Raw genomic sequence first — 15,774 nt, 5'->3', positions numbered from 1 at the left:
CTGCCAACAACCAGGAACACAAACCAAATCAACAGACTTTGATCCTCTACTTGCCATAAAACCAGGCTGGTCTTTGGGCACGTTGCTGCTATTTGTAAGCAAACAGCAGTGTGGCTGATGTGGTTGTGATGATGATGATAGACGATATACATAGCTAAAGAGATGTATCTGTCACATCCACTGTTGTATCCTTGGACTGACAGAACGTCTACTGCTTACATGCACATAATGGACTGTGTATGCCTGATTAAAAACTTCAGGTTGTAAACAGAAATGGGCCACTAATTGTTACTGTTTTATTTGATAGATTCCACCCTAATGACACTACTGGACTGTCATACAAAGTTCTGAAACATGTGACCCCACTTTAACAGCATATATCCCTTCACCAATATTTTTAATTGTTTGTTGGGTGGTTTTGTTTGTTGTTTTTGTCCGTCTGCTGGTTCACACTGCTATCCAGGTGGTGGCGGTAATGCAACAACAGGGTGACAACTGCCAATATAACTACGGGAGAAGAAGAAGTAGTTTACTATCTTTTGAGCAATGAACTCCTTCGACCATTAGGTGGCGGTATTACGCCTTAGTGTTGAACGTCATACACACACTCAGGCTCGTGTGTGTTATTTTTAGCAAAATAAATGGTAAAATTCCGAGTTTGACTAATGGTGTTGTTTTAAAATACAACACACGAGTATTGTCAGGCATCATATGAGTAGCAGTGATAAAATTCATTTTTGCCGAGCCCCTGAGTCCAGCCCTTTGATTTTTTTTTTAATTGTTGACGTATCATTTGACACACGGTGTGTTTTCGGAGCTAAGCGTTAGCGGGTTTTGTTGCCATTAGCTGTGGAGCGGAAACATGAGGAGCCTAAAGTCCGTGTACGGAACCCAACATTTGTTGCTCAAAAGTCTCTTTGCATCTTGCAGAACTGAATTAACGTTTTCTAACAGCCAGTCGAACGTCAAGGTCGGTGACTTTGTCTTAGCGACAGTAAGAATGTTCCTTCTAAGTTGTTATTCTGTTGTCAGAATTATCTTGGTAATTTTACAGTGCTAGCTGCATTAACAACTACAACCAGTTGCAGTCATGTTACTGTTATTGATTTTTATTTACTTATTTTTTTAAATACGCAGCACACTTGCATTATCAGGTTGAAGGGTTTATTTCCTCAAAAAGAATTTGTAAAATGAGATGGGGATTATGTCGTGGCGATTTCTGTCTGTCTGTTCGTTGCCAAAAGGGTATTTCCAAGGTCGGGCATTAGCCCAGCGCCCTCTGGTGGCCGTTTTGTTGTCGGTGAAAACATCGCCGAACTCGGTACCAATCCGGTTGTTAAGTGTGACGTAACGCATCGTGTGATTTTCAACTTCCGGCTCCAAACAAAAAAGGCGCGCTGTCAATAACATTGAGAACTGCACTGAGACGATCTGATCAGACTGCACTTACACCGCTGCACGTAGACAACAGCATTAACATCGCAACATAAAACTCTTTGTATATTGTGCCTCTCCTGGATATATTAACTGGGTTTTAGACGTTGTTACTGCGTTTGTTTTATGTAAAAATGTCAGACGCTCAGGTCGTTTCTCCGTTATTTTCAGTGGGAGTTGCTGCGAACTGCGATCGCTTCCTGTTCATTTTGTTCTGGGAGAAAGTGAAGTTTGCACCTTAACGTAATGTTTATTGTAATAAATATTTTTTTTTATTAACAAACAGACATGTTTATTTTACCTGTGCATAATAAATTATGTAAAGTAAAAGAAAAAAAAACTTTTATTAAGTGTTCTGACCATAGAACCAGACGAATACGGTTAACGGAGGGTTAGGGTTAGGGTTAATTGTAAACTTGGAGGTCTTTGGACCCGGAAACAGATTTATCACGTGATGTGTTACGTCAGCGCTTAACAACCAGATAGGTACGGTCGGACATCCAGGTCCCTGATGCGCGCACACATAGCAACGCACATAGTAACCAGCGAGCTGCTGAAAACAATCGCTGTCACGCTCATTCCCTACTTGACGTGCATCACGCTTGCACCATTCTGCCGTGGCTTTTTCTACTTAATATACACCAGTTTTCACACAAAATGCCACGATCGTGTGTTGCAGTTGGTACAGCCAACTGCAACACACGAACACACGGCTGTACAAACTGTGTTTTTTTTTTTCGAGCTCCCAAGCGCCACATTCTGCTTCTCTCCTCATTACGCTCGTCTTGCAGGAACGCATTCTGTCTTCAGCTGTGAGTTCTCCACTCTCAGGCGTTCCAACTCTTCCATTTTAGAACACCTGTTCCATGTCAACATAATCATGTGATGTTGGACAAGGCGAGTCCTCATCGTCACTCAGGACAGCGGGAGGCAGGAACTCTCTGGGTGAGGTTTCTGCTGTAGCAGGTTCACCAAGAGAGGCAGCTGCAGGAGGTGAGCCGAAATGAAGCTTCGACTTCGCCCTCATTGGCCTGGGGCATGGCTGGTCGAGACGCTTCACATTTCTGCTTTGGCTGCGGCTGGTGCAGCCCTGCCGGACGCCCTTCTCTATGTTAAACCAATCAGTTGTTCCACACTGAAGCTTGACTGCTGATTGTTGATAACGGTAGAGGTTTCTGATTAACAATATCACATGTATTATACTTAAATAGAGCGCTTCGCTCTCAGACTGCAGGTTTACTTGTAGTTCCTAGGGTTTGTAAGAGTAGAATGGGAGGCAGAGCCTTCAGCTTTCAGGCTCCTCTCCTGTGGAACCAGCTCCCAATTCAGATCAGGGAGACAGACACCCTCTCTACTTTAAGATTAGGCTTAAAACTTTCCTTTTTGCTAAAGCTTATAGTTAGGGCTGGATCAGGTGACCCTGAACCATCCCTTAGTTATGCTGCTATAGACGTAGACTGCTGGGGGGTTCCCATGATGCACTGTTTCTTTCTCTTTTGCTCTGTATGCACCACTCTGCATTTAATCATTAGTGATCGATCTCTGCTCCCCTCCACAGCATGTCTTTTTTCCTGGTTCTCTCCCTCAGCCCCAACCAGCCCCAGCAGAAGACTGCCCCTCCCTGAGCCTGGTTCTGCTGGAGGTTTCTTCCTGTTAAAAGGGAGTTTTTCCTTCCCACTGTAGCCAAGTGCTTGCTCACAGGGGGTCGTTTTGACCGTTGGGGTTTTACATAATTATTGTATGGCCTTGCCTTACAATATAAAGCGCCTTGGGGCAACTGTTTGTTGTGATTTGGCGCTATATAAAAAAAATTGATTGATTGATTGATTGACATGTGGTGGGAATCTCATCTCTGTCATTATGGACCAAAGTTGGTTGTATCTGGCATTGTCAAAAGCCTTTGAGTAGTCTACGAAGCAGATATACAAATCCTGCTGCATTTCTTAGCACTTGTGAATTAACATCTGAAGGTTACAGAGATGTGTTCCTCGATGTTTCATATACCCTGCTTGTGATGCAGATATCGATTGTGCTCTCAGAGCACATTTGATTTAGAATACTTTAGGCTCAGGTCCTGAGAGGAAGACTCTTGTCACATCAAATGAGTTAGAGATTTAACACTGGACAGCATCAATTTACATATTTCCCAACAAATATCACTGCACGTCTTTGTATGACAAAATACCAAAGGAAATACGAAAATATTCATTTAACTAAATTGTTTTTAATGGTTTCTTTTGTTAGTACACTTATAATTTCATCATAGTTTGGTGCTAACTATTTTGAAAGCCATGACTGAGACATGTTTCCAGTTTTGGGAGCATTAAATGCAGAGGTGGAAAACCTCAGCTCAGTCTGATATACTACTGCATATGTGTTCTATCCATCCACTAAACCAGCTGATTCTAATTTGTTAAAGTCATCAGGCAGGTAGATGATCTAATCAGTGAAATCACCTGATTTAGATGCACAGGTTAAACAATACATGGTAGAACTTTTACTCACTGAAGCTGGGGCTTGCTATCTCTGATTAAATGCGATTTTAAGGTCTTCTTGAGGCACAAGTATAATTTTGAGCTATAATTTTGTTTGTTTTAGTTTTTTTTTTTTTAGGAAACTGCGGCTGTTCAGATAATAATATGTAGCTCGTGATATAATTTGTCCAGTGATTTGTGGGATATGGCACATACACGAACCTGGTTGACTCACAGTTACAAATTTGAATTCTAAGCCTACTTTGTCAGGTTTGGCTGTCGACCCACCTAAATCTCTTCTTTTGTTGTGGGATTTGTACAGTGGTTTTGTTCATCGTTCATTCTCTCTCCTGAATACTCTGGGTTAACTGTACAAACTCAAATTGTCCACAGGAATCTGGCCTTTTTTTCTTTCTTTATCTGAACAACATTTCACCCTTTCAGTGGTTAAGTACTTTATTGGGTATCATTTACAGTGAGTTACTGGGCCACGTAGTTAGTGCACATGCTTTCAAAATAGAAGGGGTCCAGTTTAAGACCAACTGCGCCCATTCTCCATGTAATGTGGTGCTACATCAGAAGAGGCATGCAGTGTAAAACTTGTGCCAAATCAACATGCAGATCCATACCTGGTCTGCTGTGGTGCCTCCACGTAAAGGGGGAGAAGCTGAACAAACTTGCAATTAATTACAGTGAGTTATCATGTGGTATTTCACATAAGGACATTTGTCTTGGACTCATGTACTGCATACATATGCCTTCGCAGTACAGTGTTACTGGTGATGGAGCTTTATTTGAAAAATGAAGCACACTTTTGTAAATGTGCCCTTTTTTTTCTGATTTTCACAGTGCTGTGGCTGTTATTTTTCTACCACCAGTGAGAGGAGGTCACAGTTCTATTCAGATCCTGCAGACGTGGTAAAAGATATTCCAAATGGAGCTACTATTTTAGTAGGAGGTAAACTGGACTTATTTGTTTTTAGAGCACAGTGACATTGTTATCTGAGCTACCCTCTGCTCTCACAGAAAATCTGCACATTCTGCTGCTGCTTCAACAACCATAGGTCTTTAAAAATTTAGTAACAAACTCAGTGCAGCCATGCTGCTGTGTGCACACCTGATGCCGTCAGATCTCAGTAGGTTCTGATTAGTAGACTAAAGATTAGATTGCTTATGAACACCAGGGCCTGGTTTCATAAAGCAGTCTAATCTTTCAGTCTGCTAAACTTACTTTGTCGACTACAGCACGGCTTGACATAAACCAATTTGCCCCACTGGCCCACAGGGCCAGTAGAATTTAGAAGTTAGTGGCCCACAGTGTAGGAGCACTGGCCCATGGTTTTACGCGTGAGAGTTCATGATATTCCACCCTGAAATTCTGCAAATAAAACTGCCTATATAATATAAACCAATTGAGAAAAAACATAAAATAGTCTATGGACCATGCAGTAAAAAAACAAAAAATAGAATTTATCAGAGGGCATTCTCAAGTGTAAAAAAATAAAGTGACTCCCATAAAATTTAGAGGGCATTTTTTAGCAACCCTCAGAGTTGGCTAACTCACAGTCAGAAATGTAAAATACAGGTGTAGGTCCATATCAAAACTAAAAAGTGTGCCTTGTCTGGATTGGAGTTATAGATCTAAAAATTTTAAAAAAATTATGCTTGGCTCCTTTGCTAATGTTGGGTTTCCACAAAGGCAAACTGGTTAGAGTTTTAAACTAGCTTCAAAACAGCCAGGGTCTACCAGGACCAAGCATATATTTTACTTACTTGTCAGCATACGACGGATAGGCCCTGCAGATTTAGCAGAAAACCTCATTCTTCTCTAGGTCATGACCAAGTCACGGCCATTTCTGTGGCCAGGTTGGGACAAAACCTCTCTTCCTCTTGTTTCTTTCATATAGCCTGTCTCTCTCTCCCTTAACTCATCATCACTAAGCTTCCTCTTCTGGCCAATTTCTTTAGCAAAACTCTTTCGTGCTTGTTGTCCGGGTTTGGGTGGTTGTATTTTAAACATATTTCAGTTCGAATTTCAAAGCGTTCTGTTAGATTTGCATCTTGTTCGTTTTAGTTTCCTGCAGCTCCGCGCGCATTTAAAGATGCTAACGAACATTGCCGAAGATCGGTGACGGAAACGGCCGAACGCACGCTCCACCCATCGACAACATACATTTCAATGTGTGCGAGATTCTGCGGGAGCATGGAGCGTGGTTAGGGATGGGTATTGATAAGATTTTATCGATATCGATACCATTATCGATTCCGCTTATCGATCCGATTCCTTATCGATACTGCTTGTGAACTAAAAGTAGGCTTTACAGGTTTTCTATGTCAACAACATTTTATTGAGTCTTAAAGTAAATAAATATGAAATTGCTCACTGGATCCTTAAACTCTGGACCTAAATAAACTCTACATGGTGTCTCCTCGATCTCTGAACATAAATAGAAATAAACAAAATCTGTAGTTTTTGTCAAAAAACATTTCCTTTCAGACATTATTGGCATGAATGTCTTTCCATATATCTGAGCTGAGCTCTTGCAGCTGGCTGTGCTGCACGTCAGCATCAGTTTAATTCATAAAGAATGTAGGACGTCTCATTTTGGGAGGAAAAAAAAATGTTTTAGTCGATTGTAGTTTATTTTCTGTATTACAGCTTTTGGAAAGAGGTGTCGTTTTATTTAAAGCTGCAGTTCGTTTTGAAGTTATTCATTCCGACCGGACTCTGTCTTGACAAAGAGCCGCGCAGCGTTTGGAGCTGTGCCAACGGAACGGAGGACGATTCTCATTTCTTGACTGCCACAAGACAAGATCCCACTTAGCGACTTTAATCTGCACAAAAGTGAGTCACAGTCACGTTTGACATATTTTAATGACTTTGAGAGTAATTAAGAAGCGGACTTGCCGCTTCTGAAGAGTTACTATTATTGCTGTTGTTGTTGCTATTATTATTATTAATATATAAATACAAGTAAATAAAAAAATTACAGTCCCATTTTTAAATTATAAAATACATCTATCAACTGTTTCAGAAGACCATAACAGGTCAGTTTAACATAAAAGGGTATATATTACTCACAGGCATATGCTTTTTAGGGTTTTAGCGGGGAAAATTAAGATAAACTCCAACGAGCCAGTGGAGCAAAGCATTGCTTCATCGGTTCACACTTCAAAGTGCCGTCGCTCTGCAGAAGTGGTTGATTACAGAACCGCTGCAGGGTCTGCAATCAACGTAGAGAAATGTTCATTTTCCCGACAAACACCCTCAAAAACAATGGCCGCTCTGAAAGACTGGTAAGGGAATTGTTAAGCAAAAAGACTATTGATATCGGTGGATCAAATCATTTCTTAATGATACCCAACCCAAGGTGTGGTGCGAGACCAAAACAATCATAGCGGACTTGGTGAAGTTTGATGACACAGAGATGTGAAGAAATTCGACTTTGCCGCTGCAAAATATGGTAAAATAAATAGAATTTTGCATATTTTTGTAGTGGCACGAGCGGGTCATCATTTGATAAATTGTACTGGCCCGTAGTGGCCTGAAAGTGGGCCAGATCGGCGCCGGGCCAGCGGGCAAATGGCTATGTCGAGCCCTGTACAGTTTGGCGCCCAACATTATCCGTCTAATCACCATTTCACATCAACGATTAAACTTGGAGATTAGTCGTCTTACCTTCGTCTTAGTCTTACCTTCAAGATTAGTCGTCTTACCTTAGACTGCTTTATGAAACCGGGCCCTGGACCTGGTTTCATAAAGCAGTCTAATCTAGTTTAGTCAAATAAACTCACTTAGTCGACTACGGTTAGTCGTCAACATTATCCATCTAATCACCGTTTCACATCGACGGCTCAACTTGTAGATTATGTTGGGAAAGTGTAGTGACACGGACCCACAACAGGGGGCGCAAATGAACGGTCAATAGATGAGCCAAAAGGTAACAATTTAATGTTGTGAATTGTGCACAACGAACATACAGACAATCTCAGAATATCATTACAGTCAATCCACAAAGGTGACGTGTAGGCAGGCTCGAGGATAGAAGACGTCCGTCCTGAGAAGAGCCGGAACCACACAATTTCCGCCAGCCACAGAACCTGGTGAATACTGGAGCCGCCAAGTCCCGAATTCCCAGGTGATCACCGTCCCCGACTGTCGGATCTGGTACTGCTGGCGAAGAACAAAGACAGTCAAGTGTGGGTGTGTGTACACCCAGTAACAACAGCGGTGGGAATGCCACCTCCACCTCTCACTCAATATGTTGCAGCGATCCCTCAGAGGAAAAAGAGTGCCGTCTTGCACAGCCTCCACAAAAAGGACTGGTACTCCTGCAAACACTCACAATAAACAGATTTACAAAAGGCTGAGGATATTACCTCCAATGAAGTATGATATCTCGGCGATGAGGTGGAGATGACGTCTGGGTTTTATGGAGTGAGATGATGAAGAATGAGTGACAGCTGTCAGGAAGTAATGAGTAACAGCTGTCACTCCCGGCTGAGTCCGTGGCGGCAGCGCCCTCTCGTGCCTGAAGCCCGCACTTCAGGCAGGGCGCCCTCTGGTGGTGGGCCAGCAGTACCTCTTCTGGTGGCCCACACAACAGATTAGCCATCTTACGTTAGTCGATGATTTTCACAGGCATAACTGCCTCACAAGTGCTGTTGCCAAGAAATGTCTCCAATGCGTGAGTCTTTTGTTTACTTCTGTGTTGGGAAAGTGTAAGTACACGGGCCCACAACAGGGGGCGCAAATGAACGGACAATGGAATAGGTCAAATAACACACTTTACTGTTGTGAATATGCACAACAAGTACAACAGATTACAATAATGGACAAAGTCAAATTCACACAGGTGTCGTGTGGGCAGGCTCGAAGATAGGAGACGCCTCTCCAAAGTAGAACCGGAACACACAGTTTCCTCCGCCACCAGACCCCGGGAATACTGGAGCCGCCAAGTCCCGAATTCCCAGGTGGCCACTGCCTCCGCGTGTCGGACCTGGTACTGCTGGCGAGGAATAAAGAACAATTAAAGGAGGGCGCGTTCGCATCCAGGAATCCGAACGGCAGGTAAGCTACCTCCACCTCTCGTTGGAAAGTTCTCTCTGAGTAATGCACAAAGTCACAAAGATCACTGTCAAACAGTTAGCTGAGTACGTTACCTTCTCGGTAGAAACGGTATCTCGGCAAAGAGGTGGAGACGTCGTCCTGCTGATATACTCCTGCCGATCAGATGATTGGTAACAGCTGTTGCAGGTGATGCGTGACAGCTGTCACCCTGGCTGCTCCTGTGAGGCGGCTGCGCCCTCTGGTGCCTGGAGCCCGCACTCCAGACAGGGCGCCCTCTGGTGGTGGGCCAGCAGTACCTCCTCTTCTGGCGGCCCACACAACAGGACCCCCCCTCAACGGGCGCCTCCTGGCGCCCGACCAGGTTTGTCCGGGTGGCGGCGGTAGAAATCGGCCAGGAGGGCCGGGTCCAGGATGAAGCTCCTCTTCACCCAGGAGCGTTCTTCAGGTCCGTACCCCTCCCGGTCCACCAAATACTGGAAGCCCCGGCCCATTCTACGGACATCCAAGAGCCGGCGCACAGTCCAAGCCGGCTCGCCATCGATGATCCGGGCAGGAGGTGGTGCCGGACCGGGAGTACAGAGGGGTGAGGTGTGATGGGGCTTAATCCGGGACACATGGAAAACGGGATGGATCCGCAGTGAGGCCGGAAGCTGAAGCCTCACTGCGGCTGGACTGAGTACCTTGATGATCTTGAACGGACCGATGTACCGGTCCTGCAGTTTGGGGGAGTCCACTTGAAGGGGTATGTCCTTTGTAGACAACCACACTGCCTGCCCTGGCCGATACGTAGGGGCCGGGGTCCGCCGACGGTCTGCATGGGCCTTCGTCCTCATCCGGGCCTTCAGCAAGGCAGAACGGGCGGCACGCCACACCCGACGGCACTTCCGTAGGTGGGCCTGGACCGAGGGCACACCGACCTCTCCCTCAACCACCGGAAACAAAGGAGGTTGGTACCCCAGACACACCTTGAAAGGGGAGAGGCCGGTGGCTGCCGACACCTGGCTGTTATGGGCGTACTCGATCCAGGCCAGATGGGTACTCCAGGCCGCCGGGTGCGCGGCTGTCACGCAACGCAGGGCCTGCTCCACCTCCTGATTGGCCCGTTCTGCTTGCCCGTTGGTCTGGGGATGATACCCGGATGAGAGACTCACCGTGGCCCCCAGTTCCCGGCAGAAGCTCCTGCAGACTTGCGAGGAGAACTGGGGACCACGATCCGAAACGATGTCCGATGGTATCCCATGCAGCCGGACGACGTGGTGGACCAGGAGGTCCGCTGTCTCCTGGGCCGTAGGGAGCTTCGGGAGGGCCACGAAGTGGGCCGCCTTGGAGAATCGGTCCACTATCGTGAGGATGGTGGTGTTGCCCTGGGACGGCGGGAGGCCCGTGACAAAATCCAGGCCGATGTGGGACCAGGGGCGATGGGGCACGGGCAGCGGCTGGAGCAGTCCCGAAGCCCTGCAATGGTCAGCCTTGCCCCTGGCGCAGGTGGTGCAGGCCTGGATATAATCCCGGACGTCGGCCTCTAGGGACGCCCACCAGAAGCGCTGCCGGACAACTGCCACGGTTCTTCGCACCCCTGGATGACAGGAGAGCTTAGAGCCGTGACAGAAGTCCAGGACTGCAGCCCTAGCTTCTGGTGGGACGTAGAGTTTGTTCTTCGGCCCAGTCCCGGGGTCCGGGCTTCGTGCCAGGGCCTCCCGGACGGTTCTCTCTACGTCCCAGGTGAGGGTGGCCACGATAGTGGACTCCGGGATGATGGGTTCCGGTGGATCCGACAACTCCGTTTTGACTTCATCTTCATGTACCCGGGACAAGGCATCCGATTTCTGGTTCTTGGTCCCGGGACGGTAGGTGATCCGGAAGTCAAAACGGCCGAAGAACAGTGACCAGCGGGCTTGCCTGGGGTTCAGCCGCTTGGCGGTCCTGATATACTCCAGGTTCTGGTGGTCAGTGAAAACCGTGAATGGCACGGACGTTCCCTCCAACAGATGTCTCCACTCTTCAAGAGCCTCTTTCACCGCAAGGAGTTCTCGATTGCCGACGTCATAGTCCGTTCAGCTGGGGTCAACCTGCGGGAAAAATAGGCACACGGGTGAAGGACCTTATCGGTCCTCCCGCTCTGGGAAAGCACAGCTCCTATCCCTGAGTCCGAGGCGTCCACTTCAACCACTAACTGGCGACTAGGATCGGGCTGCACCAGAACGGGTGCAGACGAGAAGCGCCGTTTCAACTCCTTGAACGCGGCATCGCAACGATCCGACCAGGTGAAGGGGACTTTTGGTGAGGTCAGGGCTGTCAGGGGGCTAACTACCTGACTGTAGCCCTTAATGAACCTCCTGTAAAAATTTGCAAAGCCGAGGAACTGTTGCAGTTTCCTACGGCTAGTGGGTTGGGGCCAGTCTCTCACCGCCGCAACCTTGGCCGGATCAGGAGCGACGGAGTTGGGGGAGATGATGAACCCCAGGAAGGACAAAGAAGTGCGGTGAAACTTGCACTTCTCGCCCTTCACAAACAGCCGGTTCTCCAACAACCGCTGCAGGACCTGACGTACATGCCGGACATGAGTCTCAGGATCCGGAGAAAAGATGAGGATATCGTCTAGATATACGAAGACGAATCGGTGCAGGAAATCCCGCAAGACATCATTAACCAATGCTTGGAACGTCGCGGGGGCGTTTGTGAGGCCGAACGGCATGACCAGGTACTCAAAGTGACCTAACGGGGTGTTAAATGCCGTCTTCCATTCGTCTCCCTTCCGGATCCGAACCAGGTGATACGCATTTCTAAGATCCAGCTTAGTAAAGATTTTGGCTCCATGCAGGGGGGTGAACACGGAATCTAATAATGGCAACGGGTATCGGTTGCGAACCGTAATCTCATTCAGCCCCCTGTAATCAATACATGGACGAAGTCCGCCATCTTTCTTGCCCACAAAAAAGAAACCTGCCCCCATCGGGGAGGTGGAGTTCCGGATCAGCCCGGCAGCTAATGAGTCCCGGATGTAGGTCTCCATTGATTCGCGCTCAGGTCGTGAGAGGTTGTACAGCCTGCTGGACGGGAACTCAGCGCCTGGAACCAAATCAATGGCACAATCGTACGGACGGTGCGGGGGAAGGGTGAGTGCCAGATCCTTGCTGAAGACGTCAGAAAGATTGTGGTACTCAACCGGCACTGCCGTCAAATTGGGAGGGACTTTGACCTCCTCCTTAGCCTGGGAACCGGGAGGAACCGAGGATCCTAAACACACCCGATGGCAGGTTTCGCTCCACTGAACCACCACCCCAGACGGCCAATCGATCCGGGGATTGTGCTTTAACATCCACGGGATGCCCAAAATCACGCGGGAGGTAGAAGGAGTTACAAAAAACTCAATCTCCTCCCGCTGGTTTCCAGACACCACCAGAGTTACTGGTGGTGTCTTGTGTGTGAGTAAAGGGAGGAGGGTGCCATCTAGTGCCCGCACCTGCAATGGCGTAGGAAGCGCCACCAGAGGGAGCCCTACCTCCTTTGCCCATCTGCTGTCTAGCAGATTCCCTTCTGACCCCGTGTCCACCAGTGCTCGGGCTTGAAGGGTTAAATCCCCGCTCAGGATTGTGACTGGGAGTCGTGTGGCAATTTGTGTGTGTCTCACTTGAATGTCTTGACCCCCCCTTAGCCCAGTCTCTAAGGGCGAGTGTTGACGTTTTGGCCGTTTGGGGCAGTCTCTCTGTGTGTGCTCTGTTGAGCTGCAGAGAAAACACTCTCCACGGATCAGCCTCCCCATTTTGGCCCTGTGCGTTTCCCTAACAACGTCAACAGGGGGAGCTGTTGCCCCACAAAGCGCTGCGGCTGTGGAGCGTGGGGAGGGCGGCCCCTTTTCGAACCCGGAAGGGAGAGGGGCGGCGCGTATCCGGTCACGTCCTTCGCCTCGCTCCCGACGGCGTTCCTCTAACCGATTGTCTAATCGTATAACGAGATCAATAAGCCCGTCTAAATCCCGCGGTTCGTCCTTGGCCACCAGGAGCTCCTTCAGGACCAACGACAGTCCGTTTACGAAGGCGGCACGGAGGGCAGTGTTATTCCAGCCGGACCTCGCAGCCGCGATGCGGAAGTCGACTGCATAAACAGCTGCGCTCCGGCGCCCCTGTCTCATTGACAGCAGCACGGCTGAAGCGGTCTCTCCTCTATTTGGGTGATCGAACACTGTTCTGAACTCCCTCACAAACCCATCATATGTCAGAAGGAGCCGTGAATTTTGCTCCCAAAGCGCTGTAGCCCAAGCGCGTGCCTTGCCGCGAAGCAGATTAATTACATAAGCTATCTTACTAGCATCAGTCGCGTACATGACGGGACGTTGTGCGAAGACGAGCGAACACTGCATAAGAAAGTCCGCGTGTCGGACCTGGTACTGCTGGCGAGGAATAAAGAACAATTAAAGGAGGGCGCGTTCGCACCCAGGAATCCGAACGGCAGGTAAGCTACCTCCACCTCTCGTTGGAAAGTTCTCTCAGAGTAATGCACAAAGTCACAAAGATCACTGTCAAACAGTTAGCTGAGTACGTTACCTTCTCGGTAGAAACGGTATCTCGGCAAAGAGGTGGAGACGTCGTCCTGCTGATATACTCCTGCCGATCAGATGATTGGTAACAGCTGTTGCAGGTCATGCGTGACAGCTGTCACCCTGGCTGCTCCTGTGAGGCGGCTGCGCCCTCTGGTGCCTGGAGCCCGCACTCCAGACAGGGCGCCCTCTGGTGGTGGGCCAGCAGTACCTCCTCTTCTGGCGGCCCACACAATATTCTGAGTTTGTTGCTGTCATGAACTATTCAGCTTTTGTGTCGTTAACTGGCTTTATTGACATTTACAGACACATACAAACTGCAGAACGATGTGCTTATAGCTCTTAGTCTAGCAATTCTTCTTCTACATACTTACATCACTTCCGTCAAGTCTTTTTGTTCACACAGGGCTGCTCAGCATAACAGCGATGCCCGGTAGCTAATGTGAGAATTGTCACAAACTCATCATGACAGTCATCTGCTACAACCACAGCCAAAAGGAAGGAAGCTCTCCTTTTGGAGGAATACGAGCGTTGTAGGGGTAGTCTTGTGTGTTCCATCAAGTGGTAGTACATGATTTGCACATTGTTTTTTACTTTCACTTTTCATGCTCTGTGTGCTTATTACCCTTTGTGCTGCTATACAATGCTGCTGCAACCTCACTTTCCCTGAGGGAGTCTTTCCAAGGGGTTAATAAAGTTCTGTCTAATCTAGCTGCCATTTTTTGTGCTAAGACACTGAAGTTCTGTTGACTAAAATAAGATTAGCCTCCTCTGTACTAGGCTAAAAACTTTAGTTGGGTAATGCGAAACTTTAGCCAACTAAGTGCTTTGTACAACAACTAATGTCAAAAAATGAGTGCACACTTTTCTCCATGTAGAGCTGGAGTTGTCAGGAAGAGCATCTGACATACACCTTGTGCCAAAACCCAGTTCAGATTTCTACCAGATCTGTGGCGACCACTTGCAAATGGTGACAGCCAGAAAAAAGTGACATACTCACACTTGTATAGAAATGTTACCGTGACTCTGATATTTAAGTTTAAACTAATCAAACAGGTAAAGGAGGTTGAGAGAATGAAACTGTTATTGCTGTGCACAATAATTTATTTAGATGACTTCTGAAGAAAGGTTATATACAGTGATGCCTGTTGTGCTGATTCATGTCCCCACTCTCACAGTACACGCATTCCTCTACTATTATTTTTAGTTAAGCTCACAACTGGTTCCATTGTGTAACACCTCTGTTTAAAGGAGGTGGGATAAAAAAACTCAGCTGAGCATCACTCAACAGTAGAAATGTTGAATACATTACACAAATGAGCTGATATTTGTTATTTGGATAATGTTCACTAACTTTTTACATCTCTTGTGGCATCATGTGAGCTTTGTAGTATTTTCAGAAATGAACATTTTGTTTTTTGTTGTTTGTAACCTGTACTGTAATATGTACACCCTCAGGCATCATACTTAATTCTTTTTTCTTTTCTTTTTTTGCAATTATTCTTAATTCTGTATAATATGTATTAGTGACTGTTTCTGTTTTGTAACACAGGCTTTGGGCTTTGTGGCATTCCAGAGAATCTCATCAACAGCTTACTCAAGACTGGAGTTAAGGGTCTCACAGCAGTCAGTAACAATGCAGGGTAAGTATGTAGGAGAAGTAACATGTTCATGTTTCCACATAAGCCCCTTTCATGAGTGTAGTCTCGTCAGTAAATGTTCTGGCAGCATTGAATGGTGGGTTGTGAGATGCCTTTGGAGATGAAGAAGAGGACGAGGCTGAACGTCAGGGATGAAGTGAGCCAGCCACTTTGAGAAGAGATACTGGACAACTACTGTAGAAGTAGTGAGGGTGATGGCTATATATTAAGTTACTGAGTATTGTAATGAGGAAGAGGTTGGTGTAAAATAATGGGTTAATCAGACAGATTAAGAAAGTTAACCGGATTACAAGAAAATGTGGTGTAAAGTGAAGAGAGCGGTGTTAAAAGCTAAGTAAAAGACCTGTAGCTTGGGACTCCAGCAAGGACGGTCGCATTCCTCTCCTCTCCTCTCCTCCTTTCTGTTCTGTATCTCTGCTCTGACCTTCAAAGTCCCAGTTTCACCAAACTGAATTCTTCAAATTAAGATTTGGATTAACCATGGAATTGCTCAGCTGGTCTCTCAACGCTAATGACACTATTTTTTTCGACAAAGAAATCAGGGCTGGGGGACCCTGCGTGCCCTGATGGAACCTATCCAGCGGGCTATGCTCTCGA

At 47.0% G+C, this 15,774-nt stretch overlaps 1 protein-coding gene across 1 annotated transcript in view; it reads left to right on the top strand.

Moving 5' to 3' along the window:
* Positions 1-632: 632 nt before the first annotated feature.
* Positions 633-15,774, top strand: part of oxct1a (3-oxoacid CoA transferase 1a) — a 239,173-nt gene continuing 224,031 nt past the window's right edge. The window contains exons 1-3 of the mRNA XM_034170540.1: positions 633-970; positions 4,758-4,866; positions 15,069-15,159. Of these exons, the coding sequence (XP_034026431.1) occupies positions 863-970; positions 4,758-4,866; positions 15,069-15,159 (308 nt within the window). The 5' untranslated portion in view covers positions 633-862. The remainder of the gene's footprint in view (positions 971-4,757; positions 4,867-15,068; positions 15,160-15,774) is intronic.

Source organism: Thalassophryne amazonica, chromosome 5 (assembly GCF_902500255.1).
Source record: "Thalassophryne amazonica chromosome 5, fThaAma1.1, whole genome shotgun sequence".
In the NCBI taxonomy this organism is placed as follows: Eukaryota; Metazoa; Chordata; class Actinopteri; order Batrachoidiformes; family Batrachoididae; genus Thalassophryne; species Thalassophryne amazonica.
The sequence above is the reverse complement of the archived record's forward strand: the minus strand, read 5'-3'. Positions and strand labels throughout refer to the sequence as shown.